We start from the raw sequence: 22,554 nt of genomic DNA, 5'->3' as shown, positions 1-22,554 counted from the left end.
TTCCCTACGATCTGCCCCAAGGCGCGCATGTCAAGCAAAAAGCCTTTGTGTGCCACACTCTGGCGCCTGTGTCGGGGGTTGCCTACCCCTGTTTTACACGATAGTGTGGTAGTTGAAGCACTTGCCTAGGAAGAGGAGACTTGGGTTCTAGGCCATCCTCAGCTTGAGGGGGTTCACATCCATATCTCATACCTCACAAGAGTGCCTTATTCCCCAGGCTAGGGGCAGGGTCGTTGAGGGGGGTGTCCCTGCTCTCAGGACTGTTCTTGGGCTTGCTCCCAGGAATAAGCCTGGGAGCAGCAACCAAATCCCAGGACCTCTCCTCTCACAAGTGAGAGCCCTATGAGTCAGGCTCATTCCTGTGTTCTCTCTTTTGATTCCCCTGATTCTTGTATTCTTTGCTGTACGTTGGCCCAGCTTCAACAAGAGAGGTAGAGAGTGTCCTTATCCCAGCCTAGCCTATAAGCACCCTCCTGTGAAGTGAGAGATCTAAATTTCACTCCCTTCAAGTTGAGGAGGACTTGTAACCTAGGCCTACACTCCCTGAGTGAGTATTCTAACTATGAGACCATTATATAAAAGGTGAGTGATGCCAGTACCATCTCCTTCAGTGAGTGTCTTAAAAGACGGTGCGTCTTGCTCAGTTGTTTGAGAGAACAGGTGTGTGCCCCTCCACCCAAGAGACAATTCTGGGCTCTGGATCCAGAGTGGAGTGAGGCACCTGTCTGCAGCTCTGAGCCCTGCTTCTAGGCACCTCTCCCCTTGGCCTCATGAGGGCTGGGCTTGCTTTGTTTTTTAGTTTGGGGTTGTTGTTTTTTTTGAATCAGCCCTTTAAGGAGTGCCACATAGGGGAGCCAAGGTGCCTAATTCTGGAAACCAGGCACCAGAGCACCTAGCTGGTAGGCAATCAAGCCCTTTATTAGCTCTAGCCCTGGGAGCTTCAAAACAGCTTACAGGCAGAAGTAAATACAGGCAGGGATTTAGAGAGAGTGAGCTACAAAACCTGGCATTTGGTCAGAACCCTATGGCTGATAACCTGTTCTTGAAGACAGCGTCCACAGGATCATTAAAACTAGTAATCACCATTACAAGTGGCTGGGAGCTTGATTTGAATGCCTGCACCTCCACCAGCCCCGTGACCTGAGCATTAACATACGGCTATAATTCATTTTTCACTTAGTTGGCAATGAGCTACTGTATCTACCAAATGACCACCCCTACTGCCTGAAGTGCACAAAGTTTCCCTCTTTGAACCCTGATCAGGTGTCACACTGCTAAAGTTTGTTCTGATAAAAGCCTTTATAATTCTCATTAGAAAAACAAAGACACTTAATACTTGGGCTTTTTTCCTATTTCCTTTTAAAATTCACAAACAATAGGTTTCAGAAAACAAATGAATAGAGCTTCTATTTTTTTTTGCCTGTTTGTGACTGAATGATGTTATCATTATTGGTACATTCTGTTTTCCATGATGCTTGTGTTTTTAAATGTTGTATGATTTCCTCATTTCATTTTCTTTATAAAGACAATAAAGAATAACTAATGCCTGTTGCTTTGAAGCACAGTCATAGTGATGTACACAGTGGCCCTTTTGTTTTGTAATGATCATCACAAGAAAGTTCCTTCATTTGTATTTTCTCTCCAAAAGTAACTTCATCAGTGGTACTGAAAGGGAGTTAGCAGATAGCCCTGGGCCATAAATCTGTACCCAGCAGCACTGATGATCCTACCACATACCAGAGCTAGGTAATGGGGCACTTTAGGACCCATATTACTGAGATCCCTTCTCTAGGGGGCTTGCCCAGGATGATGGTGGAGGTTAGGCCACCGGACTAGGAGGGATCCAGGTTGGGGTCTGAACGTCAGTTGGGAATATAGTGGGGCCCAGTATAGGTCCAGAGCCATATAATGATGCCATCTGTGAGGCCTGGGATGCGGTAAAGGGGAGGTTGGAGTCGTGTATTACGCCTTGGCATCGGGGCAATAAATGGGCAGACTCCTGCCTATGAACAACTAACAAAGGCATGGCAGGAGAGTCAGGTGGGTGGACTGCCCTAGACAGGTGGGTGGGTCAACAACTGGACCGGCCCCAGGAAGGCCTCTTGTCACATCTTCCATCTGCTGAGTAGAGCTTCTGGATGTTTTCCTCAAGCAAATTTGCATGTAGTAACCACTATTTCCTTGCAGCAAGTAATTTCAAGGTTTCCTGCCCTATATTCTGCTCTCCTTGAAAGGATTTACTTCTGTAACAGGAAGTCAGATAGAAGGCAATAGGAAAGGTTCTAGACTGATGCTTTAGAGCAAAACAGAACAAAAACGGGAAGAGTCATTTCAGGAATACTAAGCTTTTCTGTTATCATCAGTGGAGATGGTAGTGACACCAGTACGCAAAACAGCCGACACTTTCCATCATCAGACTAGTTGTACGCATCAGCACCGAATTGTGTGAACTGAAATTTTCCATTTGCTTCGGGCTCAATTTTTTATGGAGTGTTTAAACTAAGATGCTGTGAGCAGTTCCCAAGAAGGAGGCTTGTGGAAAATATGCTGTTTAGCTCTGTGTAGAAACCATTGTTACAACTGTTTTGTTGAGAAGCTGTAATATCTATATGTTATGGATCAGGTACTTAAAATCTGGTGTGTGCATAGGGTTGAACTTTATGCCTGAAAGCTGTTTGTGGTGGCTCCTTGTAAAAACCACTTAAGTTTTGCTGAATAATGAACCTTTAAAAAAATCTGTTTTGCATGTACTCTGTAGAGAATGATGAGAACTTGGCAGCAAAATTCTCTAAAGACTCCATCTCTAGGCAGCATGCACCAGCCCTGTACTACAGGGACAAGCAAAATTTTCCCCTGTAATTGTTCCTACTGTCTTCCAGGGGTCTGCCGTGACATCAGGATCTGGAACAGAGAGCAGTGGGACAGCTGTTGCCTGGGAGTGAGAGGCTCATGGCAGAGGTGATAGCGTGGAATTCTGAGGAACAAAGTGCAGAGGAAGGGCAAAACCTGTCCTGTTCTTTTATTTTCTCTACCACTTATTGAGGTCCAGCTCATCTTTAAAATAAGACAGACACATCCCCATCCTATTCCCTCATCCTTCCCATACAGGAGTTTGCCCTAAGGAGTTTGCCTTAGGGAGTGGGGTTGGGGGATAGAACTAAACCTCACCCCAATCTCACCAACCATGTCAAAGCTCCATCTGCCCAGTTGTGCTCCATTTTCTAGACTGTGGCCCCTGTAGAGACGGCTGCTTTTCTCCATAGCCCATGGATTTCCCTGAGTTTCTACATTCTGGTTCTCATCTCCCTGCCCTGCCTCTGCATTGGTTGCTGGCTTGAAAAATATTTTCCTTCTCTCTTTCCTCACTGTCCATTGTATTTCAGACCTTTTTAGAGGCGGGGGCATAATAAGTCTAGCATCCAGCAGCACCAGTTGTTCCTAAACCCAGTCAAGTTCCAGCTTCCTCATCTTTCATGAATAATAAGGGATAATGTCATGTAGCTCTGATGTTAGTCATTCTGATGGCTCTTGTGGTTCAGCAGCAAATCCAGTGTCACCCCTCCCATTTTGCTGGGTGTGTTGTTACCATAAGCAGGTAACAGGAGAGATGAAGCTTACGCCTATGTTCTGACTAGTAGCTAGAGATGCACAAACAAAGGGCATGGCTGTGTGGTTAGAGTGGGGCTGAGAGACAGGACACTTTAGTTTCTATTCTTTCCTAGGTCTGATTTGCTGGCTCAGTTTCCTATCTATAAAAGACTGTAATCACACAACTCTACTAAACACCTTACTGAGGCTGCAAACAGAAGTTGCATTTATCATGTCATAAATCATTTTATCCTGAGGCAAGGTATATTTTTGTAGGCATTTGTGTCTGTTGTCCCAGGATACATCCTAAAAAAGTTTCCTGGGTAAAATATAGTCACACTTTATTCTGGGCTACCACAAAGTGTGTCTGTGCAGTTATCCTGGGATTGCATCACTGAATCAATGCCAGAAAACTGGCAGTGCATTTAGCTGCTCACTAAACCACGATTAGGTCAATGTGTGTACATGCTGATCCTGGGATATATAGGTGCCAACTTTGTTTCTTGCTGGTGGGTACTTTTGGGGGTGGGGGTGGGGGGCATTCCTGTGCCAAGCCCCACACATGTCCAGAAGTAGCAGCGCATTACTTCAACCCAGCTTGCCTGATGTAGATCGTGGGTGCTGAGCACCTACTAATTTTTTTGGTGGGTGCTTGAGCCCTGGAGCACCCATGGACTTGGTGCCTATGCCAGGATATTTTCGTTCTGTGACAAACACAGGCACAGTTTATCCAGGGACAAATGCAATGTCTGTCCTAGCCTGACAGCCTCTGACAAAAGACACTATTGAAAGAAATGCATACGCACACGGACACATGAACACATGCATGTGTGCACAAACACACGTATGCATACACACATGCTCTAATATGCTCTTTCCCAGAGGTAACAAGTGCTTAAGTATGATCTATGCAGTTTTTGTATGACTTGGAAGTGTGTTGGTTGGTGATGTGAAATTCAAGGCAACAAGCTCTACTGCTATAACAATCCATTAGGAAAGCATAGCGTTTTAAGCAGCCCGGAAGAGAAGTAGTCCAACTCCTGTGCACTGACAAGCCTGCAGCCTGAAGTTCCTGTCATAATCTCTCCCAATCTGCCCATCACCTCTAAGTGCAGGGTGCATTCCAAACCCTCCCAGGCCAGGTCCTCTGGACATGTGTTGCTGACTTTGCAGTTCTTTAGTGCACTGGTTCTTATTAATTTGTCAAAACTGTGGCCAAGTAAAAGGAAATGGCACTTATCTAAATTGTAGCCCAAAGGTTTTCCTTGGAAGCAGCTGCAAAATTTATCCACTCTTTAAAATGTTCCCAGCCCCACCATCATTTCTCTCTTGGGTCCTGCTATGGCCATCAAAATCTCTAACCAACTGCAATGCCAATCTCTAACCAGGTGAGTGCTTTAACGTGTCTCTTGAGCAGGGGTGTGTGCAGGGCTCCCTGCCAGAACCTTGCTTTTTCTTCCACACACCTGTCTGGTTGCTGCTGGTCCTTCAGCCTGCCTGGGTATGTTTACTCTATGGCAGCATCATGTCCTAGCCTGGATGTTACAGAGGATTTCCCACAGCAACATACTGGTGAAGCAGCTCTGGGCTTGTTCCTTGGGACTGCAAGCTGGAAACCTGTTCTCAAAAGGTCTTTAGAACAGGTGCAAAGGGACACCCTAGCATCACCTCACTGATGTGTTTCTGGGTTTGGATCATACAAGTGCAAGCGGGAAGGTGGAACTTGCTCCTTAGCATCTCGGCTGGGAGTGCTGCCCCAGTGTAGACCGCATACCCGCGGTCTTCAGCTGAATCTTAAAACAAAATTGTACTCCTTAGAGAAGATTGGCCATCTTGGGGGAAGGGAGGCTAGTCTCTCTTCCAGGCCTCACTCTTCAGCCTATGTTGTATGTCTTTGCTTGCCTCTTGCGTCTCTTACAATTAATGTTGTCTTACAAAAAAGCCCTTCTGATATTCTAGATGCATTATTTTGGTGTGCTAACATTAATCCATTATTTTGTGTTTTAGTTCTAAGAATTGTAGTGATACAATTTAGCGTTATCAAATCCATTCTGGCTTTATCCTATGCACTACTTTTCAAATGTCTCATGGCTACCTTTAATGCTAGTCTGAACTTTTTTTCTAGTTGTAATGCTATGAAGAAGCTGTTAGACAACCTTGAGCAGTAGGTCCTAATCCCACACTAACTCCTTGCCAGCAGCATCCTGCATTCATATGGTGCCCCATTGACTTCAAATAGAAAATTAAACCTGAAAGGTTTTATCCCATTAATAAGTCACTGGGTCACTCTTTCTTTTCAGGCTACTAGGCTGCAATTGCCAGCAGTCAAGAATTAATTCATTTGTCTTAGGCTCTAGAAGATATGGGGCTTTACAATTTAGTCATTGCAGAACCATTTTAAAGGCTTTGCTTGGATTGATCTTAGACACAAATTCCTCTTGTCCCAAGAGACCTGTGACTTGTAGGTCAGCTGGCAAAACATTGGAATTTAGAGAGATAATTATTTCCTCTAATAGTCAATATTCAATTAAAAAATAATCCCTGTGACAAACCTGTACCTGACCAGGTATACCGGTAATAAATAAGCGGCTGTTTGTTCTGGGGGGCATTGCAGGTGCTTAGAATCTTGATAGGAAGCATTCAGTACCTGGCAGGATTGGGTCCCCATGAAGCAGAGAAAGGAACAGTTTGGGGGGGTTTTTATCCATGTAGTTTGCTTTTTGTACAATTAGTACACCCTCCCCATCCCCCAAATTAATTAAGCTCTTATCATGGCCAGAAATACACTAAGCACGTTGTAATCCTGGGCACCATGTGCTATATTGACTTCAAACTAGCTTCAGTTTCAGCCAAAAAACAAATGCAGCAGTTGCTGAGTTCAGCCTAGTGAAATTGCAAGCTCTAAGGTACATTGTCTTTTTATGTAATGTGTTTTATTAAACATCTTCTAGAGCTTAAAGTGTCCCCAGGACATAACTCTCCAGCACAAAGTCATGCCTTGCCAAGTAATGAACTATGATTTATGGCAGTAACAGTTATCCCACATTTTAAAAAAAAATTATTACAGCAATAGCTCTGTAGAATATAGGAGTAAAACATGCACCATTTGGCACATTTATGACAACAGTGCTCTGGTTTTCTTAACTCCACAGTTCTATGTTGGCAGTATTTCAAATTCTTGAGACAGATGTTTAAATGAATTTTAAGAGGACAGTGAAATACTTTTAAAACATCATACAGTGTTGAGCGTCTCAATATGAAAAGGAACATTATTTCTTTAACATTCAGGTAGGAAAGGATGCCACATGGCCTATTCTGTTTTAAATCTGGTGGAGGATGATGGAAGTAGCAAACAGTGAATTAACTTTGAAGCATCCCCATGTATTATTCATTTTTGGCCAAGGGAGTTTGAGCTTTTTCTAGAATTAGCTCATTATTCACATCAAATCCACATTTGTTTTGAATGCAGTTCCCATCATGTTGATACAGGATTAAGTGGTCTCATGCTAACATTGTGATTGTGTCATTGTGGTCCTGGTGGTTACAGTTTCAGGCCAGAAATGATGAGTATTTGGAAAAATGTAAATTAGAACCCTACTTACATTTCCGAACGGCAGATACTGTAAAAACGTTAGCATTGAAGCACTTGAAATTGTAAAAATATTAACAGGAAAGATATTATTGGCTAAAAATGGAGAGAGTGAACTAGTTAAGAAAATATTATATTAACCCTAGCATGGTTATAGGCAGTGCAGAATTACGGGAAGAAATCAGTCTTTCTGGAGAGGCAGAAGTCGGCGTTATTCAAAATGTCATAGATGTTGGTATACCATGTGCTTGTGGCTCAGAGTGGGAATCCAGTCTGACACCAAGTGGCATGTGAAGACGAATAAGACATTGAAGACAACTGAAGCATTAGTAAAGCAACGAACACTTATATTTAATTTACATTTTGACAATTTGCACATAAATAACGATGTAAACCAGTACGTAAACATAAGATAAGTTTGTTGTTCTAGCAAAGTAAAAAGCCTGTTAACTTTGGTCAAAGTTTTTCTTAGAGAGAGAGAAATAAAACACTGTTGATTGTTGCTACATTCACATGTAAAAGTTCTAAGGGAAAGGATAAAAAAGGTAAAGAGAAGTAACAATTCTTAAAGCTGATGCATATAAATCTTTGTGAAATTTGTATCAAATACAAGAAAGCACTACAGGCAATTAATAGGAAAAGTGTGTGTCCAGGGACAGAGTAGTGATACTTTGGTTTATCCTACAGGTGAGTACTATTTTTGTGAACCATTGCTACACTTAAAAGTTGTCAGCTTCATGATTTATAGGAGCAGAAATGTAATGAACTGTAGTCCTTCAAAAATTGTATTTAAAGATTCTCTTCAATTATCTTAGGTTTTTTGGGTTGGTTTGTTTCCTTTTTGGCAGAAGGCATTAGATTGCCATACAAAATCCTGGATTTATGAAGTGGTCTATTTAAATCTAAAAGAATATAAACAGATAAAAAGCTAGAATATATATAATGGTGATGTGTATAATAATGCTATTTGCTTTCTTGAGAGTTGCTTATGACCACGTAACTCTTAAGTGGCAGAACAAAATAAGATGTTAGGATGATCCCAAATAACTTTAACTATTTCATTCCACTCTTCACCATTGTGTATTATATTTATACCATGGGTGGGTAATAGTTTGATTTCTTTTCTAGTTCTTTCCTGGTGGTTTGCTTATAACAAGACATATAGCAAGGATATCAAGGGATCCAAGACAGTCTTGCAAATGCTCTGAAGTGAATAAATCCCACTGAATTCTGTGAGACTGCACATGTCAGCAAAGTTATTCACATAAGGATTTGCAAGATCAGGCTCTAAGTGATCAACTGTGCTCACGTGCTAGCAAGTGCTAAATGCCTTAGCACAACATTCTGGCTTTGAGGTCATCAGGTGATATGCAAAGCTGGATAACACTTGATTTTCACACTTAGATGAAAAATAGGTTTTATTACATGGTTTGGCTCACAACTTAAGTGGTATAAATATATATACATATACATATATGGTATAGTGGTATAAATATATCTATAAATATACATGTATTCTTTGCTACACCTCAAATGCCAACATGATATCTTTGGGCTTAGCAGAACAAAAAGATAAAAAGACGTGCATTCTATCTTTTCCTGTGCACATTTTGGTTTCTTCTCTAAAGTAGCAAAGCATTAGATAAAACAACATTTTCTGCACCACTGGACACACGCAATGAGGTAATTGTTGTTCAACAACTTTGCAATGCCCTTTTCATCTTTAATTAAATTAACCACAAAATGTACAAACACAAATACTGAGGAAAATCTAAGTCGTACAGGAAGGGGGAAAAAAAAAGTATGTGCCAGGAAAGGACTTCATTCCCCACTTTTGTCCATGGAAAAAGTGGGATGGAAAAAACAAAAAAACCCCAAAAGCAAACCCTTATTTATCAGGGAAATTGACCATCTTTTGTATCCCTGGAAGGTTCTGGGGAAAAATAAAATAAAAAAATCCTTGTAGGCAGCACATTTGGAATTATTGTATGCTTGTTTCAAGAGGCTTTTGAAAAAAAACACAGCCACTTTTTCACATTTTCAGTTGATGCATGGCTTTAGATAATAAAATCTCATGACATAACATGTGACTACTATTGTTTTCCAAACACCTGACCATTGCATCATTCATGTTAGGCAGGTATTCGCTATGTCATGTGTTATGGGTAGAGCTGTGGGCTGAGGAATCTCTAGTACCCATACACAGGTAAGTATGATTTTCTTTTCTCTGCTTGCTGCTGCTTTTTCTTTTCTGGGGGATTTTGTACATCTACCCACTCCTGAATGTACACAGCATTTTTCAAGCCAATTGATCTATGACTCAATACATCAAATATTCACCTTTGGCAATATAAAAACCATGTTTTTGAAGACATTGGTACATAGACAAACTTACTGAAATAACTTTTTATCCCCAATCTTAAATTTTTAAGACAGATGTGCAGAAAAAATATCTACAAAGAATGGCCATGAAACAAAATATAAACTTTTATATTCAAAATTACAATGAATTTTTCAGTCATTGTAAACATTTTCTAATTATTGCTTTTAGAATGATAAATTGCATAATAAATTATGAAGTACTATAATTGAAAAAATAGTTATGGATAGATGATTGTCTTTTAGTAACTGGGGAGGCAATACATAGTCCTTTGCCTCTTTTCATGCCCTGAGAATATAGTTACTTTGGAGTTCCTTCTTTCAACTGGAGAGAGTGAGGGAAACTACTGTAAGCCAAGATTGCTTTGTAGCATTGACACTATGTACAAGCAATTGCTACAGGCACCCTGACTTGCCAAGTCATAAATAAAAATCACTTTTTGCCAGAAAAAGTCTTAAGGGTCCATTGGTTCAATTGTTTCTTGCTTGACCTTTATCGGTAACAGAGGTAGTGGATGACCATGAGGCAACTTCATAATGGACATATCTGAAGATTCATAGAGGTTGCATCCTGAGGAGATAAGTCCATTTCCCAGGTTCCTCTGCAAAGATACTTTAAGATTAGCTCCTTCTATTTCTCTTCTGAGCATGGTCAATATTTCTTTTTCCACAACTGATGTCATGTCGATATTGTCCTCCATATCTTCCAGCTTGTCAGCATTGTCACTGATGTCAAACTTCTCGATCTCTTCATTGATACGATTTAGATCCTCCACTGAGAGGCCGGAGGCAGGGGCTACTGGGCAGTTGCCCTTCAGGTGGACTTTGAGGCTGCAGAGGTGAATGTAGCTCTTATGACAGTGGACACACTTGTGTGGACGTTCCCTGGTGTGGAGACGCTTGTGCAGCTTCAGATGCACAAACTGGGTGAATTTAGCAGGGCACAACTTGCACTGGTAAGGCTTTTCTCCAGAGTGGAGCCGAAGATGGGTCTTTAGGTTGCTGGTGCTGCTGAATCGCTTATGGCAAACCTAATTTTGGAGATAAGAAGAAATGAGGAATGAGTGTGAGAGTCATATTTTTAAAGTCACAGAGGACATTATGGCACGTTGAAAAAGCCGCCCATCATTACACTCATACACTTTCACATTTAAAAAGCTAAAAAACAAACATTCTCAGATTATTTTTTAAATTATATTGAATAACATCAGGGCTGAAGTCTGTCACAAAGTTGCACCTGCCAGATGGTGTAACAAAGAAGCAGCACAGCCTATGACCTCCCAGTGTATGAAGTGCTACATACCTGGCACTCGTGGGGCTTCTCGCCTGTGTGCACCAGATAGTGCTTCTGGAGGTGAGCCAGTTGGGTAAACCCTTTGTTGCAAGTCTGACACTTGAAAGGCCTCTCACCACTGTGCACTCTCAGGTGGACCTATTGCAAAACAAATATTTATTGAAAATTCCTATAGTCATTAAAAGCCTTGAACAGTTGCAAAAAAGTTACCAGAAGCATCTAATAGACTAGAATGTTACAGGGAATCATCCAATTATTTTGCAAGGCAACTTCAGCATTAAAACTATCACTTTTACTACTACTGTACCTTGGTGGTAGTGGCTTTCTAAAATCTGTTCCTTAGAGAAGCCTAGGGTTCCCAGATAAAACTACAGAACCGATATGAGCTTTCTCATTGTAACAATTATGAAATAGATGTGTCTCTCATAATTAGGCCAATCCTTTAATACCTACCTTCAGATTTGAGAGCTGGCCAAAGGTTTTAGAGCAAACATTGCATTCATATTTGATCTTCCCATTCTGCTTCTTCAGTGGATATGGAAGGGTTTTGTAACCAGTCACGTTCCTCTTACTTTTAATGAGATTCATGGCTTCTTCACTGCTGGTGGCAGCCAACACTGCTGAGGTAGGTTTAGGTTGCATTATATGCTCTGAAGTAGCTGCTGTGCCAGCTTGAGGGGACCCACTTGTGGGGCTGCATGGTTTGTCTTTCATGCTGGCAGCAGCGCCCGTGATGGAAAAGGCACTGTTAGGTGCTGGTATGAGAAAGTCTCTTGGATGATCAGGTTGTAGCAATCTACGGCTTCCTTCAGATGGCAGTGAACCTGGAAGAGCAGCAGGGTTTAGCACATGATGGGACAGGCTGCCTCCACCCAGTATGTTGCCATAGAGAGGATATATCCTTGGGAAGAGATTGAAATTGTTGATGCCATTGATATTGTTCAAAGCGCTCAGGTTATTACAGCTCATACCGTATGGAGGTAACAGGAATTTTGGATAGTGGGAATTATAGGAGGATAAAAAGGCTGGAGAGAGATGGCTAGGGGGTGCATATCCAGGATAAGACCCCAATCCTTCTGAGCCATAGGGTCCATTCAAGTAAGGGTAAGATTCTCTGTGTTCTTGAGAAGTAGGTGCCAGAGGTGAAACAGTAACCCCTGGACTGCTGTGAGGGCTTGAGCTTTTTAAACTTTGGTCTGGGCTGCTCCTTGCTGAAGGACTTGGTGTGGTAGAAGACTGGATGGGAGACTGTGTAATATAGTTGGGTCTTTCCATCCCATAAGCTAGGGAAGCTTTCAAATAGTCTTCTGGCATGTGAGGTCGGATTGGATAGATAACCCGTGGGAAAAAACACCTTTCAGGGCTACAGTTTTTTCTTAAATCATCCAAGTTTTTTTCTGGAGTAACGGGTGAAATGTTGGTCTGGAATAAATCCTTTCCTTTTGAAGGGTTGGATTCAGTTTTCAGGATTTCTTTCACACTGTGCTCTTTCTTTGGGATGCTTTTCTGATAAAGTTCATCTTTATCAGTGCTTTGCTGCTTTGGGTTATTGTGGCCTTGTGCTGAAATACAAAGAAAAGGCAGCAATTATGTAATAAACCAATATAAAATTGAAGTACAATCTAACTTCTACAAGCTTCACCATAAGGTCAATGTTCTTGTCAATATGCAATCTTGTAACTCATCCAAAAAGTAAGTTTCTTCTTTAGATAAAAGTACTTTTGGGTGTAAATATTTCATAAAAAGCAGGTCAAATATACATGGTTAATCTAAGAGAGACAAGTGAGTACACACAGAGCTTGAGGTGTCTAATGATGATTCATTCCAAGAGTGTCAGTCTCCACACTTTGCACTCCTTCCACCCCTTTGAATTTAACAAGATCCACTGTCAATTACCTACATAAATTAGATTTCTAATAACTAGGATAAAGTAGCATTTGTTAACAATGCAGCTTAAAGGGAAAGACTTTGGAGAGCTCAAGCTTTCCAAAACGCTCCTCTCCGGAATAACAAGGCATGACAAATCAACCTTTGCCAAACCACAACAGGCACTTCACTAGCCAGTTCAATTACATACAGTACTAAAGAAAACATGCCTGGCTAGGATGAAAGCTTTCTTCAAAAAAGAAGGTATTCTCCATCAGTAAACAGATCATTACTCATTAAACATACTGCTTGGTAACATCTACAACAAAGCCGGCTATTTAGTGCAGATTTTCTGTGGTATTCAGTATGCACAAAACTCCTCTGCTTACAGCTGTATGGTATAAAGACCATTACACTGAGGTAAGACTAAGAAAGACAAGACTGTTTGGCTCTAGCTTAAGTCAAAATGCACGCCCCCCCCCAAAAAAATCTGTATTTCAAAACCAGTATCTCCAAGTGTGTTCAGATTGGGCATTTTAGGCTGTTATAATTCATTTCACTTTTTTTTTTAATCCAGACATACACAATATACTAATTACCACATAAAAGGACCTTAGGAAAAGGAGAATTTTGATTTCATTTTAGGAGATCAGGTGGAGACAATGCCCCCCTAGCCTGGCAACAGGGAGCTTCCAGCCCCCACTTCCTGATTGCAGAGCAGGGGCTGAGAGCTTGTTCCCAGCCCCCACTGTGCGATTGCAACTGCAGTCCCAGGCTGTGCGGGGAAGCAGGGCAGCCTGGAGGTGGCTGGGAACTGTCTTGTTTCAGGCAGTCCCCAGCCAGCCAGCGCCAAGCTACACATACAGACTTCTCTGCGCAGCCCGGGGCTGGCCAGGAACTGTCCCAGTCGGGGTAGGTTCCAGCCCCATGTCCTGATCAGGTGATTAAGGCACAGGACTTGGAAAGAGCTGCAGGGGTGGGGTAGGTTCCAGTCCCCTGCCCTGATCCACTGGTGGGGCAGCTATCAGCTGGCGGGCTGCTAGCTGTCCCACTGACAGATTAGGGAAGGGAGCTGGGACCTGCCACACCCCTGAAGATTCTTTCAAGCCCCATGCCCCTGATCAGAGAGCTAGGGCTAGGAGTTCCCTGCTGCTGGGGCAGAAGGACATTGGCCTCATGCCAACAGCAGGCAGCCCCCAGGGGCCAGGAGACAACTGTCTCCTGGTCTGCTGCTCCCTGCCTGGAGCTCCCCCAGTGACAGGAGGGGCCACTTGCACAGCTGCAGGGACCTGGGAGCAGATATTCTCCCTAATTCCTGCATGTGTAGACACCTACCTAAAAATCCTTACTGTTCAGTAGCTAACTGCACAGTAAATCTAGGCTGGAGTAAACACATGTGTAGACACACCCTGTGTATATGAGTTGATCAGAAGCTTTCAATTGATAGTAATGAAAAGGTGGTGTTTGATGATACTGAAGTCTTTTCCCTCAGAATTTCTAGCCCTAGGACTATGCTTGTTTCTTTATTTGTATCAGGGAGAAAAAAAAACAACCAAACAAAAAAACTTATTTTTGATGAATCACCTAAATCCTGTAAACATGCTATTAAGGGCTAATAAGTATGCTCCTTTCATTGAAAACTATACTATCATCAGTGAATCTATAATATGACACAGTTCCCTATAAGGCAGAAACATGACCCTTTATTTAAAATATCAGCAGATTTTTAACATACTCTTCTAGTTGGACAATTCATTTGCACAGTGGCATCCTAAGGAAAAAAAAGTGAAGCAGCAGCAGGCATGTGGGCTTTTTTCAATGACAGTTGCAATGAGGAATTTTACATCTGAATTTTTTTTAAAAGCATAAAGATATCAAATGAAAAGCATTTGGTGCTTAGAATATAGGGGTTATCACATAGTAAGCACATGTAAGTACAAGGAGTACTTTTCAAACAGTCAGCTTTCTTCCACATTGCTTCTCTAGACACTGAGGTTTAGTTGCTGAAGTCCTCACTATTCTCTCAAAAAAGAATAAAAATAAAATGTAACACCTCACCCTGTAAAGTGAAATTAAGAGTCTTGTAGTTGTTCAAGACTTAGTGGGTCTTCAGTGAGAGCCCAAAAATAGTCTGTTGTGTGGGGATATTTGTCTCCCAATCATTTTCATGATAGCATGAAATTTTCCTGTGGTCCTTAGCCATCTGTTCTGGGAGACAGCTTAAAGCCGTTGGCAGCTAAGATTCTGTCTTATCCCTTTAAGATACTATAAACCACATCAAAATAAAAATCATGCCATCAGGCAGAGAAAAATACTTTTTAATTTAATTTTTGCCTATTTTCATGGACTAATAATAAATTATACAACTTCCCACTTGATTCCCACTAGTTCTTGATCTTAGCATATTAGCCTGCTAGGCTTAAGAATTCTACAATTCTCTGGTAGAGTTTTAGAACTGAGTCATCGTAGTTATCTTAGTCTTATTATCAGCTGCTCCTCACTGAGCCAGCAGCCCAAAGCAAACGATCAGAATGACACTATCAGAAAAGACACTGATCAAGGGGTATGGAAAGCTGGTGGGGAAGAGTAGATTGTGAAACTACCAAACAACAACAAAAAAAATCATCTTATCGGCCCATCTCAGTCTTTCAGCGGGGTCTGTTAAGCAGGAAGTTCAAATTGTCACTTTTGTTTTATAAAGAAAAAAAAAGATAGAGGAAGAAGGAGAGAGAACTCTGCTGGATAACTGACACAGAAACCCAGACTATCTTAGATGAAGGACTACTCTTACTGTGATCAGAGTAAGGTAGTTAACCCTGTTAGAATGAAGCCAGGCAGAAGGCAGGGCAGGGCGGCATCTACTAACTGGTTCAGAGATGTACTTCTCTTTTCTAACTTCTCTGAACCGTTAATCTTTAAGGTGTTACCTTGCCTTCCCTTCTGTCTTACTTTACACCACCCTAACTGTTTAGTTTCATCACAGTATGTGCTATATTTGCTGAAACAAATTATATATGGAATATAACTTCCTTGGTACAATAGTCCAACATGCCCCCTTGGTAGGCTAAACAAGTGCCAATTCACTTCTGGGGTCTCAACACTTTCCCTTCTACTAATTCACTTGATTAGTATTTTAAGTTTATCTTAAAACTATCTGGGAAATAGTGATTGGATTGGAAAGGTTGGATTAAAAGGATATATACCATTAACAAAGTGACATATATTTCTGGAATAAGACAGAAAGTGTATAGGTCACATCAAACAAGCACATGAATATATCATTAACTGAACTGAATCAAACAATGCTCCTCTCTCAGAGTATGATCCTATTGCAGTCAATGAAAGGACTTCTGTCTTATATTAGCAGATATTGGCCCAAGTCATAGTGAAGGGCATAGAGGAACATAAAATCTTCATTACTTTAAAGTTGTATTAAAGTGCTCAAGAAAGAACACATCTGAAGCCACTCCACTTAATTTAATTTGAGGCTTCTTTTTACAAATCTCTGAACAGCTAGCAGTCTACTCTCAGTTCTGGCTCTCCTAACTGCAGTTGGAGGTAGATATAATACAAAACAAAAGATCTGTTTTTTTCTAAAACCTTGAAAAACGGTTGTAGGCGGGTAGAGTCATTTCAGGAGTAAAATGCTACTGAACACTTCGAGTGGTAAAGTTTAATTATGCCGATTCACATTTTCGATCTAGATTAAGAACCTCCCTTGCTAGTAGAAAGAGAACCTAGAAGTCCTGTAGTAGGCAAAACAAAGAGCGTTTTCACTCAAACTGAGAATGGAGACCAACATTTAGAAGTATATAATTTGATCATCTGTTTTCTAAATGTGTCCAGAACTGTGAGACTTTTAAAAACATTTTGCACAAGGATGGTCTTTGAAAGAACATTTGATTCTAAACATTTTAAAAGGGGGTAAGGAAAGTCAAGTTTACTCTAAAATTTTAGTTTTTGAAAATAAGTTCTCACGGAACCTAAAAAAAATCTCCACAAAATACTTCCATGACTTTTTAAAATTCTACAGGAAGGGTGTGTGTGTGTGTAATTTTTTTAAACAAATATTTCCTGTCAAACCAAACACTAGCTTTAAAACCAGAAAGTGAATGTGACTATAAACACAAGGGGAACTTAGCATATTTTAATTGTTTAAGCAAGGAAAGATGCAAAATGCAAGACAGCCAGCATAAAGAAAGTAAAGAAATGCATATTTCTTAAATATTCGATTTTAATGACAATTGGTAGAAAAAAGAAATGTTAAAGGGGCACTTTCTCAATTAAGGAATTTTTAAAAAATTAAGTGTGCATATTATATTTCCAAGCCTCTTGTTCAAGTTTATCAAAACAGGGTGTCACCTGTCTATGCTTGCGTAATGGGACAAACTTGTCATGATAGCAGGAAGTTGCATCATCTTATGATGCAATGCAAGCAGAATGTGTTGAATCAGGACATTAGTTTAATGCAGGTGTATTTTGGAGTAGTTAAAAACAAAAAAACAAAAACAAAACCACCCTATGAAATATGCCAGATCTATCAAATACTAATTTCTCTGGGACTCCTGAATCCAGTACCTGTTATGCCAAACACAATCATGCTCAAAGATTAAAGACTATGAGACTTCACTTGGAAACATGACTTAGTAAGTGCAGCAGGTTTGGTGAATTAGTGAAAATGTTCGTGGTCAATAGACAATTGAAAAATCAAGTGTCTAAAGGTGATGTTCTTTGCTGGCACAGTTGAAATCTTAATAGAAAACGATGCCTATATATTAAAAAAAAAAAAAAAAAAAAAAAAAAAAAGAGAATGGGAAATAAGATTACATTCCTTTCTGCCAGTAGAATACAGAATCCTCCTCATCCTGAAAATACTTTGCAACTCCTGCATGTACTTTAGTGTTTGCAGAACTGAGCCTGAGATCCTGATTCAGCAAAGTACTGAATGAAGCCTATTTAAGTCCATAACTATGTAAATGTTTAAATACTCTTCTGAATGTAGATGCTTTCCTGAATAATAGCTAAAACAAGTTAAATCAAGAAAAGTTTGTTGTTACAGAGACAGGTGGGTGTGATAGGTGGATCAGTGTATATACTTAGGAGCTGAATGGTGGTTTTGACATCCGAAGTCCTTAATTACAAGGAATAAAGCTAAAGAAATTCTAGAATAAAGCAAAATAAATCTTTCCCCAGTTAATTTTATCATGGGACACACTGATCCACAAGGTGCCCAGATCAACAAAATGACTTAGGTGCCTAAATCCAATAGCATGGTTCTTAAAAACCTAGCCTGTGCTCTCAGGTGCCTAAAGCCCATAGCTGCTTAAATTTTTGCTAGTAAAATTGTCCGAGTTCTGGATCTTTATACACCTAGGACAACATTTTTGCTAGTAATGCAACCTAGGATGACTGCCACTTGGTGGGTGCATCTACTGTGTGCTTTACTGTGGAGTGGATTAATTAGCTTTGCAATAAAGCATCATAGTCTACACGTGTGCTAGTATTATTTGTAATATAACATGGCTGTAAGATAGTACTGTCAGGAACAGTAATACCAGGGACAGTGCTATCTTACAGCAGACTACTTACATGCGATCAAATGCACGTGTACACTGCAATAGGGGTTGGCTGGGACATGAGGGTGCTAAAGTGTGGAGGTGCCTGCTAGCTAGTCCTCCACTATAACACCCTTGTGCCTGATACTACTGCCCGAAGCCAGGGCTGACCCTCTAAGCTCCCTGCCAGTCGGAGGCTGCTCTGCCCTGGATGTAACTGCTGCAGTCCCAGGCACACATGAAAACGCTGTGCCTGGGAGCAGGTGACTCCAGCACGAACTGCGCTGAAGTTGATTTTATCACATTAATTACTTGTGTAGCTACACCTAGCTAACTTGCTCTGCCCTATCTTAGGCCTGATGGGATTCCCAGTCTAGGTGCGTCTCTGCTTAAATTTTCCAGGAGGATCTGAGCCAATAGAAGTGCTCCGAGTATGCCTAACATGCATCAGCTCTACACAAATAATCATGTTTGTGCCATTTCTTTCAAAAACACAGCTGTAGAAAGAGAGGTCAGTGGTTTCATCCTCCTTTCATAAAGGAGCACCTGACAAGCTTTAAAAGCCTTGGGCTGGAACAACCCAGCTCTGGTTCTGTGTGGGCTGGGAAGCTTCAGTGGTGCATCACTGGCAGGGGACTTTGCTCTGGAGGGGCCAGGCACCTGGAAGCTGCACCCATGCTGCTGATACTTCTCCACCCCCAGTTCTCCAGCTGTGGTGTTAGCACAGCTTCCAGGTGGTGGGGACTGAGCCAGGGCTGGGCAGCTAGAAGCTGTGTCTGCACTGCTGCTGCTTCTCCCCATGACAGACTAGTTGGAAGCTGCCCAGCCCCAGTGCAGAAACTCACAGGTGGGGAGCAGGGAATGGGGAGAAGTCCATGTGCAGCTTTTCACTGTCCAGCTCTGCTGCAACTCCTTGCCCAGCTTTGGCATGGGTGCAGGCAAAGCTCTGTGGCTGCCTGGACCAGATCCAGTGTTTCTGCAAGCAAACCCTGCTTTAATACAATAATTCAGTAGTTACAGCACCTGCCTAGCATGAGGGAGACCTTGTTTCTATGCCCATTTCAGCCTGAAGTTGTCCAAACCCACATCTCCTATCTCCCAGAAGAGCACCCAGACCACTACAGCTAAGGCTACACTGGTTTAAGGTAGTGGAAAATTTCCATTACTCTTGTTGAGCCTGTGCCACATTACAGAAAATAATTCAAAATTCCTTGAGCCTGAGAGGAAGCCCAACACTGTAACCCAGTGAAGAAGGAAAGCCCTGGCTTCTAATGCAAAGTCAATAGCTTGTTCAGGATCGTAACAATCCAGGATCAGGCCACCTGGATTTTATCTCAGCTTGGATACTGTCCCTAAAGCAAAAGTCACTATCTATTGAGCTTTCTCATGTAAGTTGAAGATATGGTGGGTGGTTATCTGCCAAGTTTAAAAATGTACAAGATGTGGTGACTGAGAAAAAGGAAGAGCAAAACTAAAAGGACCTGCCAGCTGAATTAGTGCTGGTATACGAATCCATCTAATGAGAAGTATCATTTGCAATGTCACATTCGGTGCTTCTGTAAATAGTTCACGAACTACATGCTGTATCTTTGTGGGTCCTATAGAATTCTTCAAGAATTTGAGAAAAGATGTTGAAAATGTGAAAGAGCTGAGGAAAAACTATAAAAAATTTGGATGACATGTACATGACCAGTGTCCAGATCTTCACACAGTAAGGACAGTCCATTTGGAATCAGATAAAATCCTACACAAATACCTCAACAACTTCTCTCTTAAAAATCAATATCTATGATTCATACTATACCCTAGATGTTCCCACTTTCATGCTATATTAAAAAGTCTGCTTTGAAAATGTAGATGTGTATTCAGATAATTCTAAGATTATAAACCAATAACTGTTTAAATTTTTAATAATCTGTTTATACTTAAATAGACACAGGGAATTTTTTAATTCCCTCTTTCCACTCTAAGCCACCTACTGTGACACAACAGATGATGAAGCTATATAATTATATAACATATTATTAGATCATACAGGCAGAAGAGACATTACTAGCATTCTTTGTTTATACTGTAATCCACTTACTGAGATTCATCATCGTCAGCTCTCCGGAGGAAGGATAGTGAAGTCTCTCTGCAAAGTCTCGACAATACCACACAAGTAGTTCTTGGTTGGCAGGGATAGGCTTGATGGTGTAGAAGTAGATGTTCATTCCATTTTGACAAGCAGCCAAGTTCTGTTCCTGAACAGAATGGCCTGGATTCACATAGCGCATCCAGTTGCTCTTGTCCTCATTAAATCCATCAATGAAGTGGTGAAGCTCACCACTGGAATAGATCTGGAAGACAGAGAGGAAGTGCATATGAATATCTATATACATTGAATGGAGTGTATATACGCACATACATTAGGTATGCACTGTAAAGGACAACAGATACAGGTACCAATATTCACCTGTGAAAAGGTGGGTGACCTTTCCCTAAGGCATCCCTCTCATTAAGAAAAACAAAGCTTACTCTAGAGGATAGATGCACTCAGTTACCTTTTTCATTTCTGTTTAGTCAATGTGTTGCCCGGTTAAAGCATACAAATGAAAGAGACAATTTGGAATTAAGAGCTCTCTCTGCATTAGCAGTCTACCTTGGAGTTCCTTTTCTGCTGCTATGATCAACAAGTAGGTGATACTAATGACTGCAGGTTTGAGTGCGTGCTTGTATTAATGCTTTGAGTCACCTGTGTATAAGACTGACTAAGCTACGTCAGTCTCTTTCTCAGCTTTTTCTATGGCCTCTGTGCTTGCAGTTTCCTACCACCCCCGCTCAGAGGCTTAAACTATGCAAACATCCTCCACCCCCCCAAGTCCTAAAGTAACACTTGCTCATACTTGGAATGTAGCCCTTTTGTAGAAAGGTTGGGTGGGGCAAAGATGAACTTCACCTGCCATAACTAAATGAAGACCTGGAAAGGGGCCAGCATTTGACAGTCTATGAGAAGTCACTTTTCCTCTCAATGGACATGCCCATGCTTGTACATTTTTAAATGAAAACTTCTTGGCAACACAGAAGAGGAAAAAACCTAATGCAGAGAGTGAGGATGTTATCTTAAAGCAGTAAGAATATGAACATTAATAATCTAATGAACTTGACAAATATATCCTTTAGAACTAAAATGCTTTATTCTTGGAAAGAATTAAATTCAGCATCTACTATGTGAAGTTCGTCCACTGAAGAATTCCAGAGTTACACACTAAATGATCAGGTAAAAGTAGGGTCTGAGGTTGTGAGTGATTTGGATCTATAAAGAACAGCAGGCACATTTTATCTGAATGTGAAAACACTCTGGGGCCTATCCTGGTCTTTGTGCTCATACTACTTTCTTTTTTCTTTTGAATGGCAGCAGTTCAATTGAGAAGTTAAAAAAAAAAAAAAAAGAAAAAAAAAAGAAAAAAGGAAAAGGCAGACTGGCCCTTTAATGCAAGCAGTAAACACCAGAATCACTTTCTTTTAAGAGTAACTTCCTGTAAATTGAGAAGGGGGAAATACATGTGGCTTCATCAAAGAAGCTTGTGAGAGATTTTGCGGTGTGTTTGTTATGAGAAAATGGAACAGAGCCGGGTGAATTCTGCTATCAAGAGGAGTTTTCAAGTTTCTTTGTTTACTCCGAATTGCAAACTTCCAGGAACTTGGGGTTCCATTGCTCTGCACTTCTACTAGAGACGGAAGCTGCTTTCTAAAGCTGCACTGAATGGTTTCCAGTCACCCTTCCATAGATAGTACAATTTACTGTACTTCTTTTTTTTTCTTAAACAAAAAAAAAAAAACCAACACACACACACATCAAACCTATGAGGTCACACGCCCCCACACCCACACAAAACTGAATTCTGCCATCTCACCAGATTTCCATGTATTATCAAGAAGATTAAATGTGCTGAGTCATCATACAGTTACAAGAAATGATGTCACTCCGGGGTTTGCACAGCTTTCATATCCCTTCTACTCAACTATGTCATTTGCATGGAACATTTATGTTCACACACAGCAGATGTTTCTATTCCTGCCAACAAAAATCAGAATTCCTTTTGTAACATGTGGGAAGCTATCTCCCACAATTTCCTTGAATGTACAAGGCTGTTTCAGGCCCTTAGGAAGGAATTCATCTGAGTTACAGCAATGTGTCTTGAATGAATCAAGAGATTATAACAGTAGGTTTAGTAATGCTTAGAAGGCTGCTATATCGTTTCCCCAAAAGGCTTTTACATTCAGACTTACAGTCCTCTCAC

The 22,554-nt window shown here is 41.0% G+C and overlaps 1 protein-coding gene across 9 annotated transcripts in view; it reads right to left on the bottom strand.

The window, feature by feature from the left end:
* Positions 1–7,507: 7,507 nt before the first annotated feature.
* PRDM1 (PR/SET domain 1) overlaps positions 7,508–22,554 on the bottom strand; it is a 130,713-nt gene continuing 115,666 nt past the window's right edge. For all 9 annotated transcript variants that reach the window (XM_019499923.2, XM_019499930.2, XM_019499924.2 and 6 more), the window contains 4 exons: positions 20,358–20,610; positions 11,304–12,412; positions 10,860–10,988; positions 7,508–10,587 (listed from right to left, as the gene is read on the bottom strand). In XM_019499923.2, the coding sequence (XP_019355468.1) occupies positions 10,012–10,587; positions 10,860–10,988; positions 11,304–12,412; positions 20,358–20,610 (2,067 nt within the window). In that variant the 3' untranslated portion in view covers positions 7,508–10,011. The remainder of the gene's footprint in view (positions 10,588–10,859; positions 10,989–11,303; positions 12,413–20,357; positions 20,611–22,554) is intronic.

The sequence above is a fragment of the Alligator mississippiensis genome, chromosome 1 (assembly GCF_030867095.1).
Source record: "Alligator mississippiensis isolate rAllMis1 chromosome 1, rAllMis1, whole genome shotgun sequence".
NCBI classification, from domain to species: domain Eukaryota; kingdom Metazoa; phylum Chordata; order Crocodylia; family Alligatoridae; genus Alligator; species Alligator mississippiensis.
Note: the sequence above shows the minus strand (reverse complement) of the source record. Positions and strands in the feature narration are given on the sequence as shown.